This window comes from Bicyclus anynana, chromosome 2, assembly GCF_947172395.1.
Source record: "Bicyclus anynana chromosome 2, ilBicAnyn1.1, whole genome shotgun sequence".
Taxonomy (NCBI): domain Eukaryota; kingdom Metazoa; phylum Arthropoda; class Insecta; order Lepidoptera; family Nymphalidae; genus Bicyclus; species Bicyclus anynana.
Window position 1 is genome coordinate 14,543,108 of NC_069084.1, and position 18,763 is coordinate 14,561,870.

Genomic DNA, 18,763 nt, shown 5'->3' on the forward strand with positions numbered 1-18,763 from the left:
TTTATTATACTCTACATTTTCAGACTCAGGAGAGTTGAATTCGAACATACCTGTACAACATTATTGGTTCAATGATCAGTGATTCTGGGAAATTGGTACTTACCTATAACACTTGCCCTATGAGAGCGCATTAAGAATCAGTATCCAATATCCATCATTATCAACTGACAGCGATTGCTAGAATTCAACACAATCCTAAGCCGCAAAACCAGCTTTAGTGTATTTATTTATGTATAGCGCGTTGTTGTTTGCGTACGAATAAGTGAAAATTCGCAGCCCGGAGTTAGGAAGTAGAAAATCTCTTGTAGAGTATGTCTATGTTGATGTACGATTAAATTAATTTGTATTGGCGATGCGAGCGATGGAGCGAGCTATGCTTGACGAACCAAAGTCACTGACATAGCTCAGCGAGTCGCGAAGCTGAATTAGCTATGGGCAGGCCACATAGTTCAAAGAGCCGATGGATGTTGGGGTCCCAAGGTGCTGGAATGTCGACCCCGCACCGGGAAGCGCAGTGTTGGTCGACCCCACACTAGGTGGACCGAGGATATCAAGCAGGTTGCAGGGAGCCGCTGGATTCTAGCAGCTTGAAACCGTTGAGCTTGGAGGTCCATGCAAGAGGCCTATGTCAAGCAGTGGATGTCTATCGGCTGATAAGGCAAAGTAAGGTAATTTGTATTGATTAGTTAATAGCAGGGCAGTAGGCCATCAAAATCAAACAATCCCATTTAAGGTTTTTGTTTTATTGTAAAGTCATAGTCTAAGTTTACAAGTAGGGTTCGGGGAACTCGAAGGTGACTTCGCGCCCTGTTAGCTTCTTGTACACTGATTGGAAAGTGTCCACCTGGTGACAAAAAGAAAACATAAAGATTATAAATCATACATAACATACATTTTAATCATATTTTTTTGCATAAAAAATGAGGGTTTTTATCTTTGCAAAGGAAAGTAAGTGTCAGTGACAGTATGTCACAGGCCCACCATCAGAAAGGCTGTGAGCTCAGAAATAGACATAAGAAAAAAAAAAATTATGTGGGCTCAACCAATGGTTTCGCCATGGACTTAACATGGTATAGTTACTACATGTTTTTTAATTGTTTTTATTCAATTACAAGTGAGCCCTTGACTGCAACCTAACCTGATGTTAAGTGAACATGCAGTATATGATGGTAGCTATCTTAGTTGGTCTCGTACAAGTTAATTCTACCCATACCTGTTTCTATGCAGTATCATACTGGAATGAAAAACCTTGGGGCTTGTCTTAGCACCGGTAGGGTGGCTATATAGATATAACTAACCTCATCAGATGCCTACCACCAGACCTGACATTAGCCAATTCAGAAAATATAAAATTGACCAAGCTGGGAATCAAACCCAGGACCTCTGTTTTACCTCTCTCATGTGAGATCCACAGCACTACCTCGAGAGACTACTTCATCAAACTCGAAACAACTACTATAAATGCTTAGAGTGGTTTCAGACTAGGGTATGAGCTTGTTTTTGGAAGCGCATGCATGTAGGCACGTATAGGCGCGCCTTTTGGCACACTCTCAACTCGTACGAGCATTGACGCGCTTCTAAGCTCGTATAAGCCGGAGCCGCGAGGGACAGGTCCCAGAACACTAGACTCGACTAATCGCCCATTGAAATATGCCCATTTACGCGATTCCGGTTTTTAGAAGCGCGTAATGTAGCGCGCGTGTATGCTGAAATGACCGTATACGCGCACAAAATACGCTCCTCTTGGAATTTTTTATTGCCTTGTTTATTTCTGTTAGCTACCACAACAAGAAGGTTTTTTAGTAAGGGATAAAGTAGAATCAATAGTTTAAATTCTTTTCCAAGCCTATGATATGCCTATGATAGCCTAATGATGACATATCAAGAAATGGTGACAAAAATCTCTCATCTCTAGATATCTTGCTGACGCCAGGCCTATTGTAGTAGGTATATGATGACAATAATTACCTTGTGTTCAATAGTAGTCTGTTGGTTCTTATCAAGGTGCACTTTGATGAGCTGTGATCCGTCCAGCTTTACCCTGATGCGCTTGCCTACAATCTCAGCAGGGAATACGAGGTCCTCTAGGATAGCATCATATACAGATGTCAATGTTCTGGAAAGTAACACAATTTACATTTTAGTACCTATTTTTTGTTTTCTTTTTTTATTCAGAAAGAATACAATAAGGAACTTAAGCTTAATTATCCTAATAACTTTTGAATTTTGAATTTGAATTTGATGTGTGGGACCAATGGCTTAATTTCCTAGCGGATGCCGCCCTTAGACATCCATAATAAGGCCCTCTTGTAAAATCAGTTTTAAGTCTTCAACTATAAACTATCTCCCTGCTAAATTTCATCTTCATCTTGTCTCCATAGGAATACAGGGATAAAATATAGCCTATGTTACTTGGTGAGGATGTAGCTTTCTATTGATAAAATTAAATAATTTGTTCAGTAGATCCAGTGATTACCCCCTATAATCTTACAATCTTACTTTTTTTTGTAATGTTATGATGTATAATAATTGATAGACTCCCCATATACATACTTATTTCCACCAGAAACAGCAGCACTTTATATGATAGTGCTTATGTAGTTTCTTAGTATTATTTTTTTTATTCTTTACAAGTTAGACTTGACTACAATCTCACCCGATGGTAAGTGATGATTCTATCTAAGGTGGAAGCTGGCTAGCTTGTTAGGAAGAGGATGAAAATCCACACCCCTTTCAGTTTCTACACGGCATCATACCAGAACGCTAAATTGCTTAGCGGTATGCCTTTGTCGGTAGGGTGGTAACTAGCCACAGCTAAAGCCACCTACCAGCCAAAAATTATGTAGAAGTGTAACCAGATATATGTAGAAATACCTCATTTTACTTTTTGTTTCACTTCTAATGAGATCATTGTTTCTATAGCTGTTTCTTACCTAGATCTAGGCCTCTTCTGTTTGATAGCGACGCGCGTCTTATGGCTGGGCTTGGGCAGGATCTTGCGGTCTCCAATGAACACTACATGCTTGCCGCTAAACTTCTTTTCCAACTCACGGACCAATCGGATTTGGATCTTCTGGAAAGCCTTCAGCTTTGGCATCGGCACATAGATGATTATTGACTGGAAAATAAATAAGTTCATTTGAGAACATTTCTATATAAATAAGACTTTTATACAGTAATTTTATTACTAAATGAAATATTTAAATTAGCATTTATTTATTTTAGAAAACAACATTTTCCCCTTCAATTGTATATTTTGGATTTTTATCAAAATGTGGTCCACACCAATTTACAACACAATCAAATAAAAGTTTTTTTTCCCCAGACTAATCGATGAAAAACTTTAATGAAAAACTCAAAGAGCTATTGAGGCTCTTTGAGTTTGTTCAAGAATGTTCAAATAATTCGCACAGTGCATGGTATTTTGATAAGTAATACTTAAATCCCAAAATAAATTGACCTATATTGGTCAGAAAAAACTCTAAATCCATTATATTTAAGCATTAAGACAACAATTAAGTTAAACACATGATTTCTTTGAATTTACATTGTAATTTAAAATCTAAGTAATTTTTGTAAGCAATTAGTTATAATTATGCAAAGAATTTTTACACTTATGCTATATTATAAAGGCGAAAGTTTGTGTATTTGTGAAAGTTTATTACTCTTTAACACTGAATTTACTAAAACAATTTGGCTGAAATTTTGAATGGAGCCAGATAGTATTCTGGATTAACATATTGGCTACTATTGGAACCTGGAAAATATATATTTGCTGCGGAATTTGTGATAAAACGAATTTCATGCAGTCTATTTAGTTACAAATAAGCATTCATAATACTGTAAATGTTTTCAAAAGTTCACACAATATTTACAATACATTTAAAATAACATTATCATTGCAATTGCCTCAAAAGTTTATGCTCAATAAACTAGATGAACTAAAAGGGCAAATATATTAAAACTTACTTTTTTATTGTGCAGTTCAATTTCTTTAGCTTTAGTGATGTAAAGCTCCCTGAGCTGAGCCTTCAAGTCGGAGTTGGTCTCCAACTGCACCAGCTCCTGAGAGATCGATGTCTCGAAGGAATCGGGCTCCACGCCGCCTGCCTTGATAATCTTCGTACTCATCTGCGAACACACCGTAACTTTATAACCACCAACTTTTACTCATAGGTTAGAACCGTAACTACACTTCACAGCGAGGTATTTATTCACTGAAACACTGAATACCACATCACTATTAACATATTTATTACTAATTCTAACAGTTTTCAACAATAATTTCCAACTTTATCATGAAAAATCACTAAAAACAAAGTTGGACACGGGAGTATTTAGATTTGTCACCGATAAATATCATGGTAATCTTTACCCTTATAAATTATTTATTGCAAAAATATTATTCTCTGGATATTAATTCACGTTGCGTTTATGATATTTAGCTATTAGACCTACAATTTCATTAGTTTTTTGGAAAACATTCATAAAATTAACCACCTTGAACAATGAGCGGGAGCAAAAGAGAAAAAAAATTACAAATGTCAAAATGACAAATTTTGAAGTGTTGCCTGTGTAGAAAAATACACAAGGCAGCCACAGCTAGTCAAGTCAAGAAAAGATACAGGTAATTCTTTGACACCTATATATAATTATTATATTATTTATGTATCTAAGCAGTAATTATTTTTTATTACTTGAGTTTTAATGTTATTTAAGCTTTATTTAAAAATATATTCATTAATGGGGTTTAAATTCTGAAGTCAAAAAATAATGTTAAGAAAGTTACATTTCAAAAATACGTCAACGTCGTATTTTTGAACGATTGTTTACATTGTGATTGTGAGAATGTGCAGTGATTGTGGATATTATTTTTAAATTTCCTCAATTTTATTACCACTTTTATGTAATTTTCCTGCCAAAAATCTAATCCTCTTCGTCTAATTTTACTATTAAATATTAATCAGTTTCATTTAGAATGTAGGTATGTTAATATACCTACCATATAGAGTATGTGAAATAATTAGAGTATTTAGTAATGGACATTTAACATTGTTTCAACGTACAAAATGTACAGACAACACACCGTAAAGCTAATTTAAAAGCACGTGAATTCTGGGCGGAGCACAGAAAAGGAGAAGAACTGGAAAATCCTTAGAAGGTTAGTAAAATTTACTGATATTGTTGTTTTATTTATCTACAATACCAATACAGGTTCCTAATTAATCCACAGAGTAGGCATTGTATAACGAATCTCTGTATAATGAATTTCTTTAAAGTGAGAATTTCTGAGAATATAGCTACCTACTACCTATAGCCAAACTCAATGTGGAATGTTTATTAACAAATAAATTTAAAATGAAGATAGAAAATTAATGTAATTTCATACCTATATAATTTATTTAAAATTACAATTATATTGTATTTTTTTATGAGATGTTATTCAGAACAGATGATTTACTAGACAACCCAGTCAAGCTTCTTCTTCTTTGTCTTATATGCACTTCTTCCCTATCCCTACTCTACCCCTACCCTACCGCTACCCTACCCTACCCTACCTCTACCCTACTGCTACCCTAACCTAACCCTATCCTACCCCTACCCTATCATACCCTACCCCAGCCCTACTCTGCCCATATCCTACCCTACCCCTATCTTACCCCACCCTACCCCTACCCTACCTCACCCTACCTTTACCCTATTCCACAAACATTTCAAGACCAAGAGATAAATCTATTCAGCCATTCTCGAGTTTCAGAGAGACTAACAAGCTTGTTCAAGGCTAGTTCCAAACTTTAAAAATTTAGGAGCAACTTAAATACAATTATTATTCAATGACTGAATCTGCTTGCCTGTTATATGACCGTGATCATATCACAGGCAAGCGAGAGGTACCTACCTAAATTCAAAGAAAAAGGATAACACATTCTTTATCAACAGCATTATCTATAAAAATTATCAAATTACAAAAACCTAATATTTTATTACTTAATTAATCTCACAGTACCAAGTGCTGCTACATTGTTCTGCAATTAATAAACACGTAGGCTAAGTGCTTTACAAAAATCGGAGATAGATAATATCAATTTAGGACAAAAGGAAAGCTGGAATTAGGAAATTAGACTACAATATTTTTTATTTTTATATTGGCCAATATAGAAGTCAAGAGCTAACTTATACTCTCAACTCATAGAATGAAAAAAATTCATAAATATCAATGGGGAAGAATAGAATTTTGATGAAGGTGAATACCGTTTGATACAAACTTTGGTGTCTCATACATATCCTTACAAGAATGAATATGTATATATGGATTTTTAAAAGGTAACCAGACAGGAATCGTCTTATATGGAAACTTTGCCACTGATAAAATATAGGCTCCCTAATAAAAATACGATTTTTACTTGGATGATCTGGATCTAGGAGTGTACTTACTACCTACCACCTAGGGTAGGAGCGTGGGCCGACAAACTGTCAATTTAAATTAAATTGAGGTACAGAACCCTAAAAAGATTAAAACAAATTATAAAATAACAAAATCTGATAATGCAGGCCCTTACACCACAAAGTGCCTTATATTCTGCATATCTTCTTTTTGATTCTAAAAGCCAAAGAATGATTCTTATTTTAAGTGCAACATTTTTAGTTTCTACTTATTGATTTTAACATATAAAAACGTTTAATTAATAATTTTAAAATATCTATTTTAAATCTATACTTATACAAGTATATCACTTACCATCAGGTGAGATTGTAGTCAAGGGCTAACTTGTAAAGAATAAAAATAAAATAAAAAAGTATTTGAAAAAGGTGGTATTGTGAGGGTAATCCCTGAAACTACTGAACCGATTTTGGAAATTCTTTTACCACTAGAAAACCACGTTATTTGTGAGTGACATGGGCTATATTTTATCCCCGTATGTTCACGGGAACAGGAACTACGCGGGTGAAATCGCGGGGCGTCAGCTATATTTCAAAATGGACTTGCCAATGCACAACTTTAAGCAATGTGTTAAAAAACATTTACTTAGTCAAGGTTACTACACTATTGATGAGTTCCTTAACGACAAAGGTGCTTGGAGGCCATTGGATCAGCTTCCACCTTCACACAGGAAATAAAACTATAAGAAATTGTAATTTAATTGTTATCAAATGTAAATTGTAATACTGTATGACTGTTGAGTTTCTTGCCCGTATCTTCTCAGCAGAACCTGCCTTCCGAACCGGTGGTAGAATCTTTACAAATAGTCAACTGACGTGTCAAAAGTGCTTGTAAACTGAGCCTACTTGAAATAAATGAATTTTGAATTTTGAAAATCATAACTTTTAATGTTTTGATTTCTGCATGTCTGGTAATTATATAGGTACAAGTATTAATTATAATAGAAATTAAATATCACGTGTCTCAAATGATGAAGGAAAAACATCGTGAAATTCCTGCATACTTGAGAATTTTCCCAATTTTCCATGTGTGTGAAGTCTACCAATCTGCATTTGGCCAGCGTGATATACTAAGACCTAACCCCTCTCGTTCTGAGAAGAGACTCGTGCTCAACAGTGAGCCGAATGTGGATTGTTAACGATGTCTGGTGAAAGTTTTCAGCGTATGTTAGTCAGTCACATCAAAAGTCGAGTGAAAATCGATCAATCACGTATTACAAAAGTCGTCCTATCCCAGTATCACGCATTACAAAACATTATGGCACTCGACGACTGCGATACAAGCCGTGATAATGTAATCTCCTCGTAATAGACATTTGTACAATTTGATAACTCTACGTCGCCAGTGACCCAGCGACCACGGGTAGCGACGCGCGTAAACCAAGTCAGTATGCACAATTTTATAATTTTTCACTTATTAAGTAAATGAGAAATCTATGCAATATTGCATAAATAAATATTGTATTAGACATGCTTAGTTTGAATAGCTTATGTAGGTCTTGGAATTATCTAGGGTCGGGTCATTATTCATCATATTACCTATAATGTCTTCCGTTTATACTGCAATGGATTAAATTAAATAGTAGGCTATCAAAATATTTATTTCGATTAAGTATATTGAGTTGGCAGGTAGATGTATTCTTATTAATGTAAAAACCCCATCAAGCATCACAAATGAAAACATCAAAAACAATTAAGTAGGTCCTTCACCTAGGTAGACAAAATTCACCTAATTAGTTTAATGTGTGACAAACAGGCGGCTTTAAAAAGTTTAACTTTTACATACGTTACTAATGAGTCAATAATAATAATCTGATGTGAAATATGAGGAAACATTTTTTTATTGATTTTACCTTACCTACTTGCTATATTAGAGATAATATAAGTATGTTTACAACTTCTTCTATTGGTTAAACAAACGAGACAGCCTATGTGGCTTCTGATCACGAAGGCCTGGGTTCGATTTCTGGGTCGGGGTCATAGACTACTGCATGAGCTTTATTGAGCTAGGTGCCTAAAAATTTCCTGGTAAACTATTATCAACCATTATTAATTATCTCTAATATTAATGATAGTTTTGCCAGGTGTTTTTGAGGCAACCAATTCGCAATATATTTTAACGTACTAAATTTGATATAAAATACTTTTCATCTATTAAACAGATATAGGTGAAGGTCGTTTTTAATATGGATCTTACAGTGGAATTCATAGACGTTGTGGGGGTGCCCCCGGTGAGTGTGGAATTTAAACTCTATTTTTTTGAGAATTCGACACTCAGCGGGTGAATGCTCCTCTGGGGGTGCCCCTACAAACATCTATGAATTCCACTGTTAGACGAGTACGTTAAGCCGTCGGCGTCGGTCTCGGTCACTAATGTCCGGCCCCTCAAAGATTGCGTTTCTGACAGGTCGTGATCGAATGAGCGATGTGACTTCGAACTGGCGTACAAGGTTATTGAACTGCGCTGTTTCAAGGTTACGCCAACTGTGTGTCTTTGTAGGGTTGAGACAAAAAAAAACGAGGCAATTGTAATTGAATATGTTCGTCCCATTCGATCACGACCTGCCAGAAACGCAAGCTCTGAGCGGCCGGATAATATCATTAACATTTGTTAATGTCTGTCATTATTACCGTTATCCCGTTAACTATTCTGCTAGTTCACTGAACGGTAAATGGTAATACAGTAGTATAACACCTACTTGAGTTATAAATGTATATGGATAAATTTAATCATTTATTGCAACACTTATAAAACTGCCATTTTTATATTGTTTTGCAGTGTTAGGTGTGATAAATATTTTACGAGTAAGCTCAGAGATTTCTTATAAATAGATAAGAAATAAAATAGCACATAGAGACAACAAGTATATATCATAGTATATATCAATTGACTCAAATATCTTTTGGTCTGCGTGAGCTAAATTGAAAATAGTTGAACGTCGTAAAGCGATAAAAGACAATTTGTCGACCAATAGCGGCAGATTTGAAATATCGGTGTTTCTTTCTAACGCTACGAAAACAGCGTCATTTTCGATTGTGCCGGTATTGATCGAATCTAAATTTATATTTCTCGCGATAGATTACTATATATTTACTTATTTATCTACTCGTACCTTTCATGTATTATATCAAACCTTACTAAAACATGAAGAACTATACATACATGATACATAATTTTCATATTATAACAATAGCATATGAAATTTTCCTTCGTCAGGCTGCAGCTGTAAAACTAACAATCAAATGCATAACCATGAAACTATGTAGCTAGCGAGTTATGGTAAATAGGAATAAGCATTACATCAATTTCAACTCTAACACCATTGTAATAGAGAATAGACTGGGATGTAGACATTATCGTTTATGAAACGGACGTTTCAAGACGTAAACTGAAATTGTTTTAAAACTGTTGTGATAAAACGATGTCTTTGTACTCAGTGCACACCATAGATGAAAAATGCCCTGCCTACCCTGAGAACACATTACGAACCAATTGGAATTTTCTATTATTTTCTATAGTCACAAATCCAGGACACTGCTCGGAGTTTCTCTCTCTACCACGCGATGGTCCTGGCACCTGCACGGTGAATCCATGGAATGCTAAGATATTCGTCTCCCCCTCTGAGTATCTATTAGTATTTCAAAGCCCAACCCTGGATTCGAATCCGCACTCGACTTCTTACCTCGTGGTCTGAAGTCATATAGATTAACCAACAACAAACCAACCAACAGTTTGAGTAAACGCTTTACCTATACGTATTTTACAAAATTCTCAACATATTTATATATTTCTAGAGTATTGAATTAGATTGTAAAAGACACATACTTACGTATGTACAAATTACGTAATACATTAACACACACACTCACACGTAATGTATTTACTCAGATTATACGTATGTGTAGATCTAAAAGTGCACTTTACACAAATAGGTCAACATTACGTCGCTTTTGCTCCGTAAATGTAAACAATTTATTGCAATTATAAAATTATATTTACTCTAAACAATTCATAGATGCAAAAATGTACTGCCTACCTTGAGGTGTTATTACGAACCAGAACTGGAGAAGGGAAATTGCAATTGTGTAAACTGTGTACGTATAGTGCATCATCATCATTATTATCAACCCATATTCGGCTCATTGCTGAGCTCGAGTCTCCTCTCAGAATGAGAGGGGTTAGGCCATTAGTCCACCACGCTGGCCCAATGCGGATTGGCAGACTTCACACACGCAGAAACCAAAGAAAATCCTCTGGTATGCAGGCTTTCTCACGATGTTTTTCCTTCACCGTATACAGTGCATACTCTGGTTGAACACCTTGTGCACGCCACTGCTCTAATCGTTGCCACGACCTCAGTCTATGATACTTACCCTCATATTATACCTCGTGAGCTGGCTTAGTGGCTTGTCTATGATGCTTACCCTTATATAACTCGCTAGCTGGCTTTGTAACTTGTCTTTTTTTTTATTCTCTACAAGTTAGCCCTTGACTACAATCTCACCTGATGGTAAGTGATGATGCAATTTTAGATGGAAGCGGACCAATTTGTTAGGAGTAGGATGAAATCCACACTCCTTTCGGTTTCTACACGACATCGTACCGGAACGCTAAATCGCTTGGCGGTACGTCTTTGTCGGTAGGGTGGTAACTAGCCACGGCCGAAGCCTTTCACCAGACCTGGGCCAATTAAGAAAACCTCAATCGGTCCAGCCGGGGATCGAACCCAGGAATCCGCCATTAAATCCTCCGCGCATACCACTGCGCCACGGAGGCCGTAAAATCTTCTTTTGTCTATTATGTTTCTGTTTTTATGTTATTGTAGATCAAACATGGCTCCCGCGATACTAGTGACGGGCGGCGCCGGGTACGTCGGCTCCCACACGGTCATGGCTCTGCTGGAGCGAGCTGACAACGAGCACGAGATCGTTGTGATTGACAATCTGGTCAACGCCTACAGGTAACTTACTCCACTATCAGCCTTTTTGTATTCCCACTACAGGGCCAGTTTCTCCTCCATATTAGAGAACTTGGCAGGGGCATAGCTACCGCCATATCAGCCATATCAATGATACGGAGTCCCCGGAGTACAAAGGGGACCATGGATTTTTCTGGAAAAAAAAATAGCCTATATGTTGTTCAATAACCTCCTATATCTATACCAGTGAAAGTCCCGTTTTAATCGGTTCAGCCGTTACAGAGATTATCCAAGACGAACAGACAGTCAGAAAGACGAAAATTTTATTGTGTTGTGGTCGTGTAAATAAATATAAGCACTTTATAAAACCAGAGCCGTGATAGCCCAGTGAATATGACTTCTGCCTCCGATTCCGGAGGCTGTGTTTTCAAAGCCGGTCCGGGGCATGCACCTCCAACTTTTCAGTTGTGTGCATTTTAAGAAATTAGATAATATTACCAGTCTTAAATGGTGAAAGAAAACATCGTGAGGAAACCTGCATACCAGATAATCTTCTTAATTCTCTGCGTGTGTGAAGTCAGCCATTCCGCATTGGGCCAGCGTGGTGGCCTATTGGCCTAACCCCTCTCTTTCTGAGAGGAGACTCGAGCTCAGCAGTGAGCCGAATATGGGTTGATACTGACGATGACTTTAAAAAACAGTTATCTATTGATGACGTACGGTGATGTATATTTATTATTTATGTTGATGTTTATTGCAGAGCTGATGGCGAAAAGAAACCGGAGCCCCTGAAGAGAATAGAAGAGATGACCGGCAGGAAAATACACTTCTACGATGTCGACATTAGAGATCGCGATGGACTTAATAGGATTTTCGAGAATGTGAGTTAAACCATATGCATACCATGTTCATATGCTATAGAACCGCATTGTTGGTGTTAAAATCAACAATCATAACGTTTTTGTTTGACGACCTGTAGTCCAGGGCAGACTTGTAAAGAATAATGAAAAAAAAATTGAAAAAAAACCTTTCTGGCGAACGGTAGTGCTTTAGGGTTTGATTCAAAGCTGAGGTTAATTTCGGGTTTAATATTTAACTGACTTTAAAAAATAGGAGGAGACGGAAGCTTGCTTGCAACTTAGGTTACCAGTCCACCGAAGCGAAGCGAGGCAGCGGAGCTGAGAAACGGAGAAATATTAACCAATACAATTGCACAAAATCTCCGCTCCACTTAAGTGTGAGGCTGGGAAACGGAGTTAAATAAATTGAATTACGTCTGCAACAGGGATGACAGTTTTTTAAATTGTATATAAATTAAGAGTATGCTAATAATAGTAAAGCAATTTTGTAAAAGGAACAGGGTATCTGCGATCATTACTTTCGGAGCTACAGGGATTTAAAGCGGCGCTGCCGCGAATCCCTGAAAAACGCTCCATACAAAATTGCACGAACTAATGACGTCGTAGGTAATGTGATGATCGTTAGATTTGTATGTGCGTTCAAACAAAATTACTAATATCTTTGTTATTTGTTCGGTTATGTTTATAGTTCGTCTATTAAAAAATGTCACATTTAATGTAAAGAAGCTAAAACTGTATGAATTTTCATCTAATTACGATAAAAGATTTTTAATAGATTTTGAAGTTTTATAATCTCATTTATTTTGCAAATATCCAGACAATCTTTGCTTTTTATGTATAAATTTGTTAACCCTATTTATCCGAATGTATCATAAAAATCAATATATTCAAACCTAGTCATCATCCCCAATCCGCTTCGCATTTGTCCGTTTCTTCGCTACGCTCCCTCGCTGCGCTCTGGTGGACAGGCAGCCTAAGTCTACATCATCACTTACTCGTAAGTAAGGTGAGATTGCAGTCAAGGGCTATCTTGTCATTGACTAAAAACCGTTATGAAATACCAGTATAATTATATTTCCAGCACAGCATACAGTGTGTGATCCACTTCGCAGCACTGAAGGCGGTGGGCGAGTCGGTGCAGAAGCCGCTGGAGTACTACCAGGCCAACATAGCTGGCACCTGCACACTGTTTGAGGTGATATCATATTTTATAACTAGCGGACGCCCGCGACTTCGTCCGCGTGAAACTCGATGTTAACTTTCAGCTTAGTGATAAAATAGTTCATTTTGATAAAGATTAATAACGTGAGTTAAATAAATGCGTTTAAATATAGTCCAAAAAAAAATCAAAATTTTTAAATAAAAAAAATTATTGTTGTGCCTCACTCGACATAGATAGGTATAGTGTGTCGCGGACTTTTTTGCAGATATTTATAAGATCTACAATTAATTAGAACATTTTATAGTTCTATCTTTTATAGTTTAGGCAGCGTACGCAAAATAAGTTACTTTTCTAGTTGATTTTTTACACCTTGTGTCCAAAAAAACCAAATATCCTACGGATAAACCTTTGTTACTTGTAGATAATGTGGCTTTGGAATGGTGAAAGAATTTTTAAAATCGGTCCAGTAGTTTTTGAGCCTATTCATTACAAACAAACAAACATACAGACAAAGTTTTCCTCTTTATAATATTAGTATAGACTAGCTGACGTCACGCGGTTTCACCCGCGGGGTTCCTGTTCCCGTAGGAATACGGGGACATTACATAGCCTCGATAAATGGGCTATCTAACACTGAAAGATTTTTTTCAAATCGGACCAGTAGTTCCTGAGATTTGCGCGAGCTCAGCAGTGGGCCGAATATGGGTTGATGATGATGATGATTCACAGTTTCTATATACTTATGTATATGGTGGCAGGCGATGCGCACGCACGGGGTGTACAAGCTGGTGTACAGCTCGTCGTGCACCGTGTACGGCGAGCCGGAGAAGCTGCCGCTGGACGAGGGCCACCCCACCGGCCTCGGCATCGCCAGCCCCTACGGACGGTCCAAGTACTTCTGCGAGGAGATCATGAAGGATCTGTGTAGAAGCGATCAGGTGAGCTATAGAAGATACAGTGTTAACGTCAGTCTAACTAATAACTCCTTATTTATCTGGCTACATATTTATAGGCAGGATGGACCACAGAACAGCTAAAGGCCGCGAACGGTGGCATCCTTACGTGGTGGATATCCACATCCATTACGTAAGTTTGTCAAAAAAAGAGAAAACGTTTTGCATCCACATTCTTATATGCACAGAAAATCTGAATGCCTTTCCGGCGTTTGAGTTTCTTGTCATCTATAATTTGAACATCTTTAAAGAAAGAGTCAATAGGCATATGTTCTAGGCAAGCACGCTCCAACTTAGACATCATTATTGCGTTATATCAGGCATAGTTGTAGTAAAGCGCAAGCTTATCTGTATTGATATTCATCATCGTCGTCCAATGCTGGACATAGGCCTCTGGCATGGACTTCCAAACACAACGGTCTCGAACATCCAGCGGCTCCCTGCAACCCAAGGTCGACCAACACTGCGCTTTCCAGTGCGGGGTCGCCATTCCAGTACCTTGAAATCCCAACGTCCATCGGCTCTTCGAGCAATCTTCTTCTTCTTCTTTCCTGGGCCTTTTCCGCACTTGGTCATCTTCGAACCTTATGACCTTAGCCCTGCCCATTGCCACTTTGGTTCTTTTATGGATTTCCTAATTTATGATTCGAGATTATATAAAGGTAATGTTTCTGAGAGTAATCTCTAGATCTACTAACCCAATTTTAAAAATTATTTTACCAATAGAAAGCAAAGTTGTTAGTGAGTTTTTAGGGCTATTTTTATCTGTGTATTCCTTTGGGAACAAAAACAAACTTAGGTAAAATTGCGGGACGTTTACCAATCTGTCATACAGGATGTACGTTACAGAAGTGGATGGTGATATCGCTGCGGTACTTCAACCCGGTGGGCGCGCACCGGAGCGGCCGCATCGGGGAGGACCCCGCCGGCCTGCCCAACAACCTCATGCCCTTCATAGCACAGGTACTGTGGTATTGCATTTACAGATACAATACTAACAATATCTTGTTTGTATTCCCTGGTGCAAAAGTTGTTAGTTTAATTTTTGCAAAAAATAACTTTTAAAAAACCAAACTTATTTGCACAATTATAATAAATAGCTGATTTCTGGGCACCCACCCAGATTGCTGGATAAATAAACAGGAATATTCAAGCATAAAATGAGGAATATTTATCTCATAAAATGAGATAAATATACCCGGTGGCCATTCCCCTTTTCCGCCTTCATAAAATGATGTATGTAGATCTTAATCCACATATTCTTGTAGTGGGCTCTTAATCCAAGAGTGTTATTTAATATTCAGGTGGCGGTGGGAAGGCTGAAGGAGCTGATGGTGTTCGGCAGCGACTACCCCACCGTGGACGGCACCGGCGTGCGCGACTACATCCACGTGCAGGACCTGGCCGACGGGCACGTGAAGGCCATCCGCCTGTTCCAGCAGCCGGGCTTCAGCGGCTTCCACGCCGTCAACCTAGGTACGTACCGCCGCTGCTGCTGCCTCCCCCCCACTGCTGCCCCACGGCGGACGGCACCGGCGTGCGCGACTACATCCACGTGCAGGACCTGGCCGACGGGCACGTGAAGGCCATCCGCCTGTTCCAGCAGCCGGGCTTCAGCGGCTTCCACGCCGTCAACCTAGGTACGTACCGCCGCTGCTGCTGCCTCCCTCCCACTGCTCCACCAACCTATCCATCAACGACCAACTAGACAACCCACCATCTCCCATGGTCCCACCGAACTACGGTCATACGGACCGAATCATAGGATAGCCCAGTACTGGTTCATCGCGTGTTTCCGAGACCGCTTTCAGAGGTGCTTTGGTCACATGTCTAAATTTTTAAAAAAAAATTTAGACCAAATTTCGTCCATCGACGTCGGAGTTTCCCAGTCCCGTCTCTTTCGTATCAACACAATGAAAGAGGTATTAGTATTTTGCGCCGCCAATTGTTGAATTTTATCTATTTCTCTTCACGAGATTATCCACAATATCGTGCAAGGATAACATGCGACGGGGCATGCACCTCCAATTAAATATCACGTGTTTCAAATATTGAAGGAAAACATCGTGAGAAAACCTGCATACCAGAGAATTTTCTTAATTCTCTGCGTGAGTGAAGTCTGCCAATCCGCATTGGGCCAGCGTGGTAGACTATTGGCATAACCCCTCTCATTCTGAGAGGTGACTGGAGCTGAATATGGGTTGATAATGATGATGTAACTACAGGTACAGGCACCGGTTACTCCGTCCTCCAAATGGTGAAAGCTTTCGAAAAGGCGAGCGGACGCACGATCCCGTACAAAATAGTCGGCCGTCGGGCGGGCGACATCGCGACTAATTACGCGGACGTCTCGCTCTCGCACCGGCTGCTGGGCTGGCGTGCGACAAGGACGCTAGACGACATGTGCGCGGACACGTGGCGCTGGCAGAGCGCCAACCCTGAGGGATTCCAGAAGAGCTAATGACTGAACTGGGAGTTCTATAATAATGGACATGTCCCAATTTTGTATGGAGGTTGGGCCTTTATTCCGAGTGTCAACATGCTTGTAACTCACACCCTGACAGATTTTCAGTGATCTTCGCGTTCGTGTAGGGCATTTTTAAACAATTTAAGGATTTTTAAACCCCCCGGTGACGCCGTAGTGGTCCCACATGGAGCCATCAGCACTTACTCAACACGAAAAATAAATTAAGGATTTTTTGTTTAATCTTTCTCTGTCTACGATTTAATGTTTCTTTTTAACTTGTGTTTTATTGACATTTGACAATATTACATGACATTGACAGCTTACACCGGATATGAATTCAACTCCAGGTGTTTTTATTGGCTGTTTTGAACACTTTTACTTGTCTATGTTTAATTTGTAGACAAGGGAGCGAAACAAAAGAAAATATTTATCTAATTAATGCGGGTTCCAAAAATTCTGAAAATTATTTTCTCAACAGCAATTTGTATCTTCTATCCGTAAAAAATTCTATCGACATGCTTATATATTATAAATAATAATGGCCCATTTTGGGACATGTCCTTTTTACAAAAATGGTTGTATAAATAAATCTTGCTGTTTTATAATGCAGACACTACACGATTATGATAGTTGACTATTATGGATAGTTAATTTCGTGTAACATGGAATAAGGGTTCGAAATATATTGATATGAATTAATAAAAGTTAAGGATTTCTTATAAAACTTAATTTACAAAATCATGTATTTTCTTAAGTTTAAAAAACGCTGTCGTCCATTTGACGTCACAATGTCACTGTTGATGTAGGTACTAAACGTCAAACTAATTGATGACTAATATTTTTGACAAACGCTCCGTTTGTAAGGGATTTCTTATAAAAATGCGTATCTGATATCTATTTGTTAGTTTGTTTAACTTATAGATAGATATTAGAGAGAAACAATGAATAGCTAAAATAACTTTGTAAAAATAGCAGTAGGTATATTTGTATAACCATTTTTATATTAAAACTAAAACTTTTGTAATGTAACGAACTCAAAACATCCTAGTATGGTGTTGCCACTTAAATGGAAGATTATTTTACCAAATAGTGTACCAAAATATAGTATAAAAGTAGATATAGTTAAACAACTATTAGTGCTAATAGTGAACCCCCACTAGATGTAATATTTATATTTTGTTACTTAAAAATAGTACAAATTTTTGTCACATTTAATTGAGATTGAATCGAGAAGTTTCACTGGTTTGGGAGTAGCAAACTATAAATTGCTACTCTGAACTCAAAGTAAGTTAATCATTATTTTTGAAAATTGTATATCTGGGTATTCGATATACCATAAGAAGTATAGTAATTAATATTTTTTAAGGTATAACTAGATCCAAAACTAGCTATTGCATTATTCAATGTTCCTAATATGTGTTGCCATATTTTTTTTATTTTATTATTGTATATTTAAGTCATATTATTTTATTAATCACCAAAGCTTTCCAAAAAGTAGTTTAGTGACATCCAGTGACTGGGTATTTATTCGCTGTAGATATTATAAATTGCTAAAGATTTTTACTTATTATTAATTTTATTTTTATGGTTGTTGAACGATCATGGGTTATTCTATTCTCATACAAGCTTGATATTTAACGTTTATCAATTTATATCAGGCACGAAATATTATCAAATTAGATAATTTATTATATTATTATGGAGATGAGAAGTTTTAAATGCCTTCTATTTATATTATTAATGAAACCTCAATATTATTTTATTTAAAAATAAAACATTCTATTTGTATTGAAAACTATTAGATAATGTAACTATTTTTTTAACTGTCCACTTTGTATTCAATAAGCAATGTTAGCATTCCAAAGAAATGCATTTTGTTACCAAAATAATTCCAAATATATTTTTTTTATTTATTAAGTGAATTATTTTCCTTACTTAAATATTATATGTGGTGCTATTTA

General features: G+C 37.4%; 2 protein-coding genes across 5 annotated transcripts; one reads left to right on the forward strand and one right to left on the reverse strand.

Annotated features, from left to right (window-relative positions):
- Positions 1 to 727: 727 nt before the first annotated feature.
- On the reverse strand, positions 728 to 4,638 carry LOC112051236 (40S ribosomal protein S7). Of its 2 annotated transcripts, none has more exons than XM_024089794.2 (5): positions 4,501 to 4,638; positions 3,970 to 4,131; positions 2,934 to 3,118; positions 1,969 to 2,116; positions 728 to 844 (listed from the first exon to the last, which is right to left on the reverse strand). In XM_024089794.2, the coding sequence occupies exons 2-5, from the start codon at positions 4,129 to 4,131 to the stop codon at positions 767 to 769; spliced, it is 573 nt and encodes a 190-aa protein (XP_023945562.1). In that variant the 5' UTR covers positions 4,501 to 4,638; the 3' UTR covers positions 728 to 766. The 2 variants fall into 2 exon arrangements, with proteins under 2 accessions (XP_023945562.1, XP_023945564.1); XM_024089796.1 differs by having other exon boundaries at positions 4,376 to 4,522.
- Positions 4,639 to 4,830: 192 nt separating this feature from the next.
- Positions 4,831 to 16,992, forward strand: LOC112051233 (UDP-glucose 4-epimerase). Of its 3 annotated transcripts, none has more exons than XR_008252127.1 (8): positions 4,831 to 5,161; positions 11,268 to 11,402; positions 12,121 to 12,241; positions 13,302 to 13,415; positions 14,141 to 14,320; positions 15,185 to 15,298; positions 15,640 to 15,975; positions 16,561 to 16,992. XR_008252127.1 is itself a non-coding variant. In XM_052889440.1 (8 exons), the coding sequence occupies exons 2-8, from the start codon at positions 11,275 to 11,277 to the stop codon at positions 16,794 to 16,796; spliced, it is 1,065 nt and encodes a 354-aa protein (XP_052745400.1). In that variant the 5' UTR covers positions 4,832 to 5,161; positions 11,268 to 11,274; the 3' UTR covers positions 16,797 to 16,992. The 3 variants fall into 3 exon arrangements, 1 of the variants encoding a protein (XP_052745400.1); XM_052889440.1 differs by having other exon boundaries at positions 4,832 to 5,161; positions 15,640 to 15,811; XR_008252128.1 differs by lacking the exon at positions 4,831 to 5,161 and adding an exon at positions 7,597 to 7,825.
- Positions 16,993 to 18,763: the final 1,771 nt, after the last annotated feature.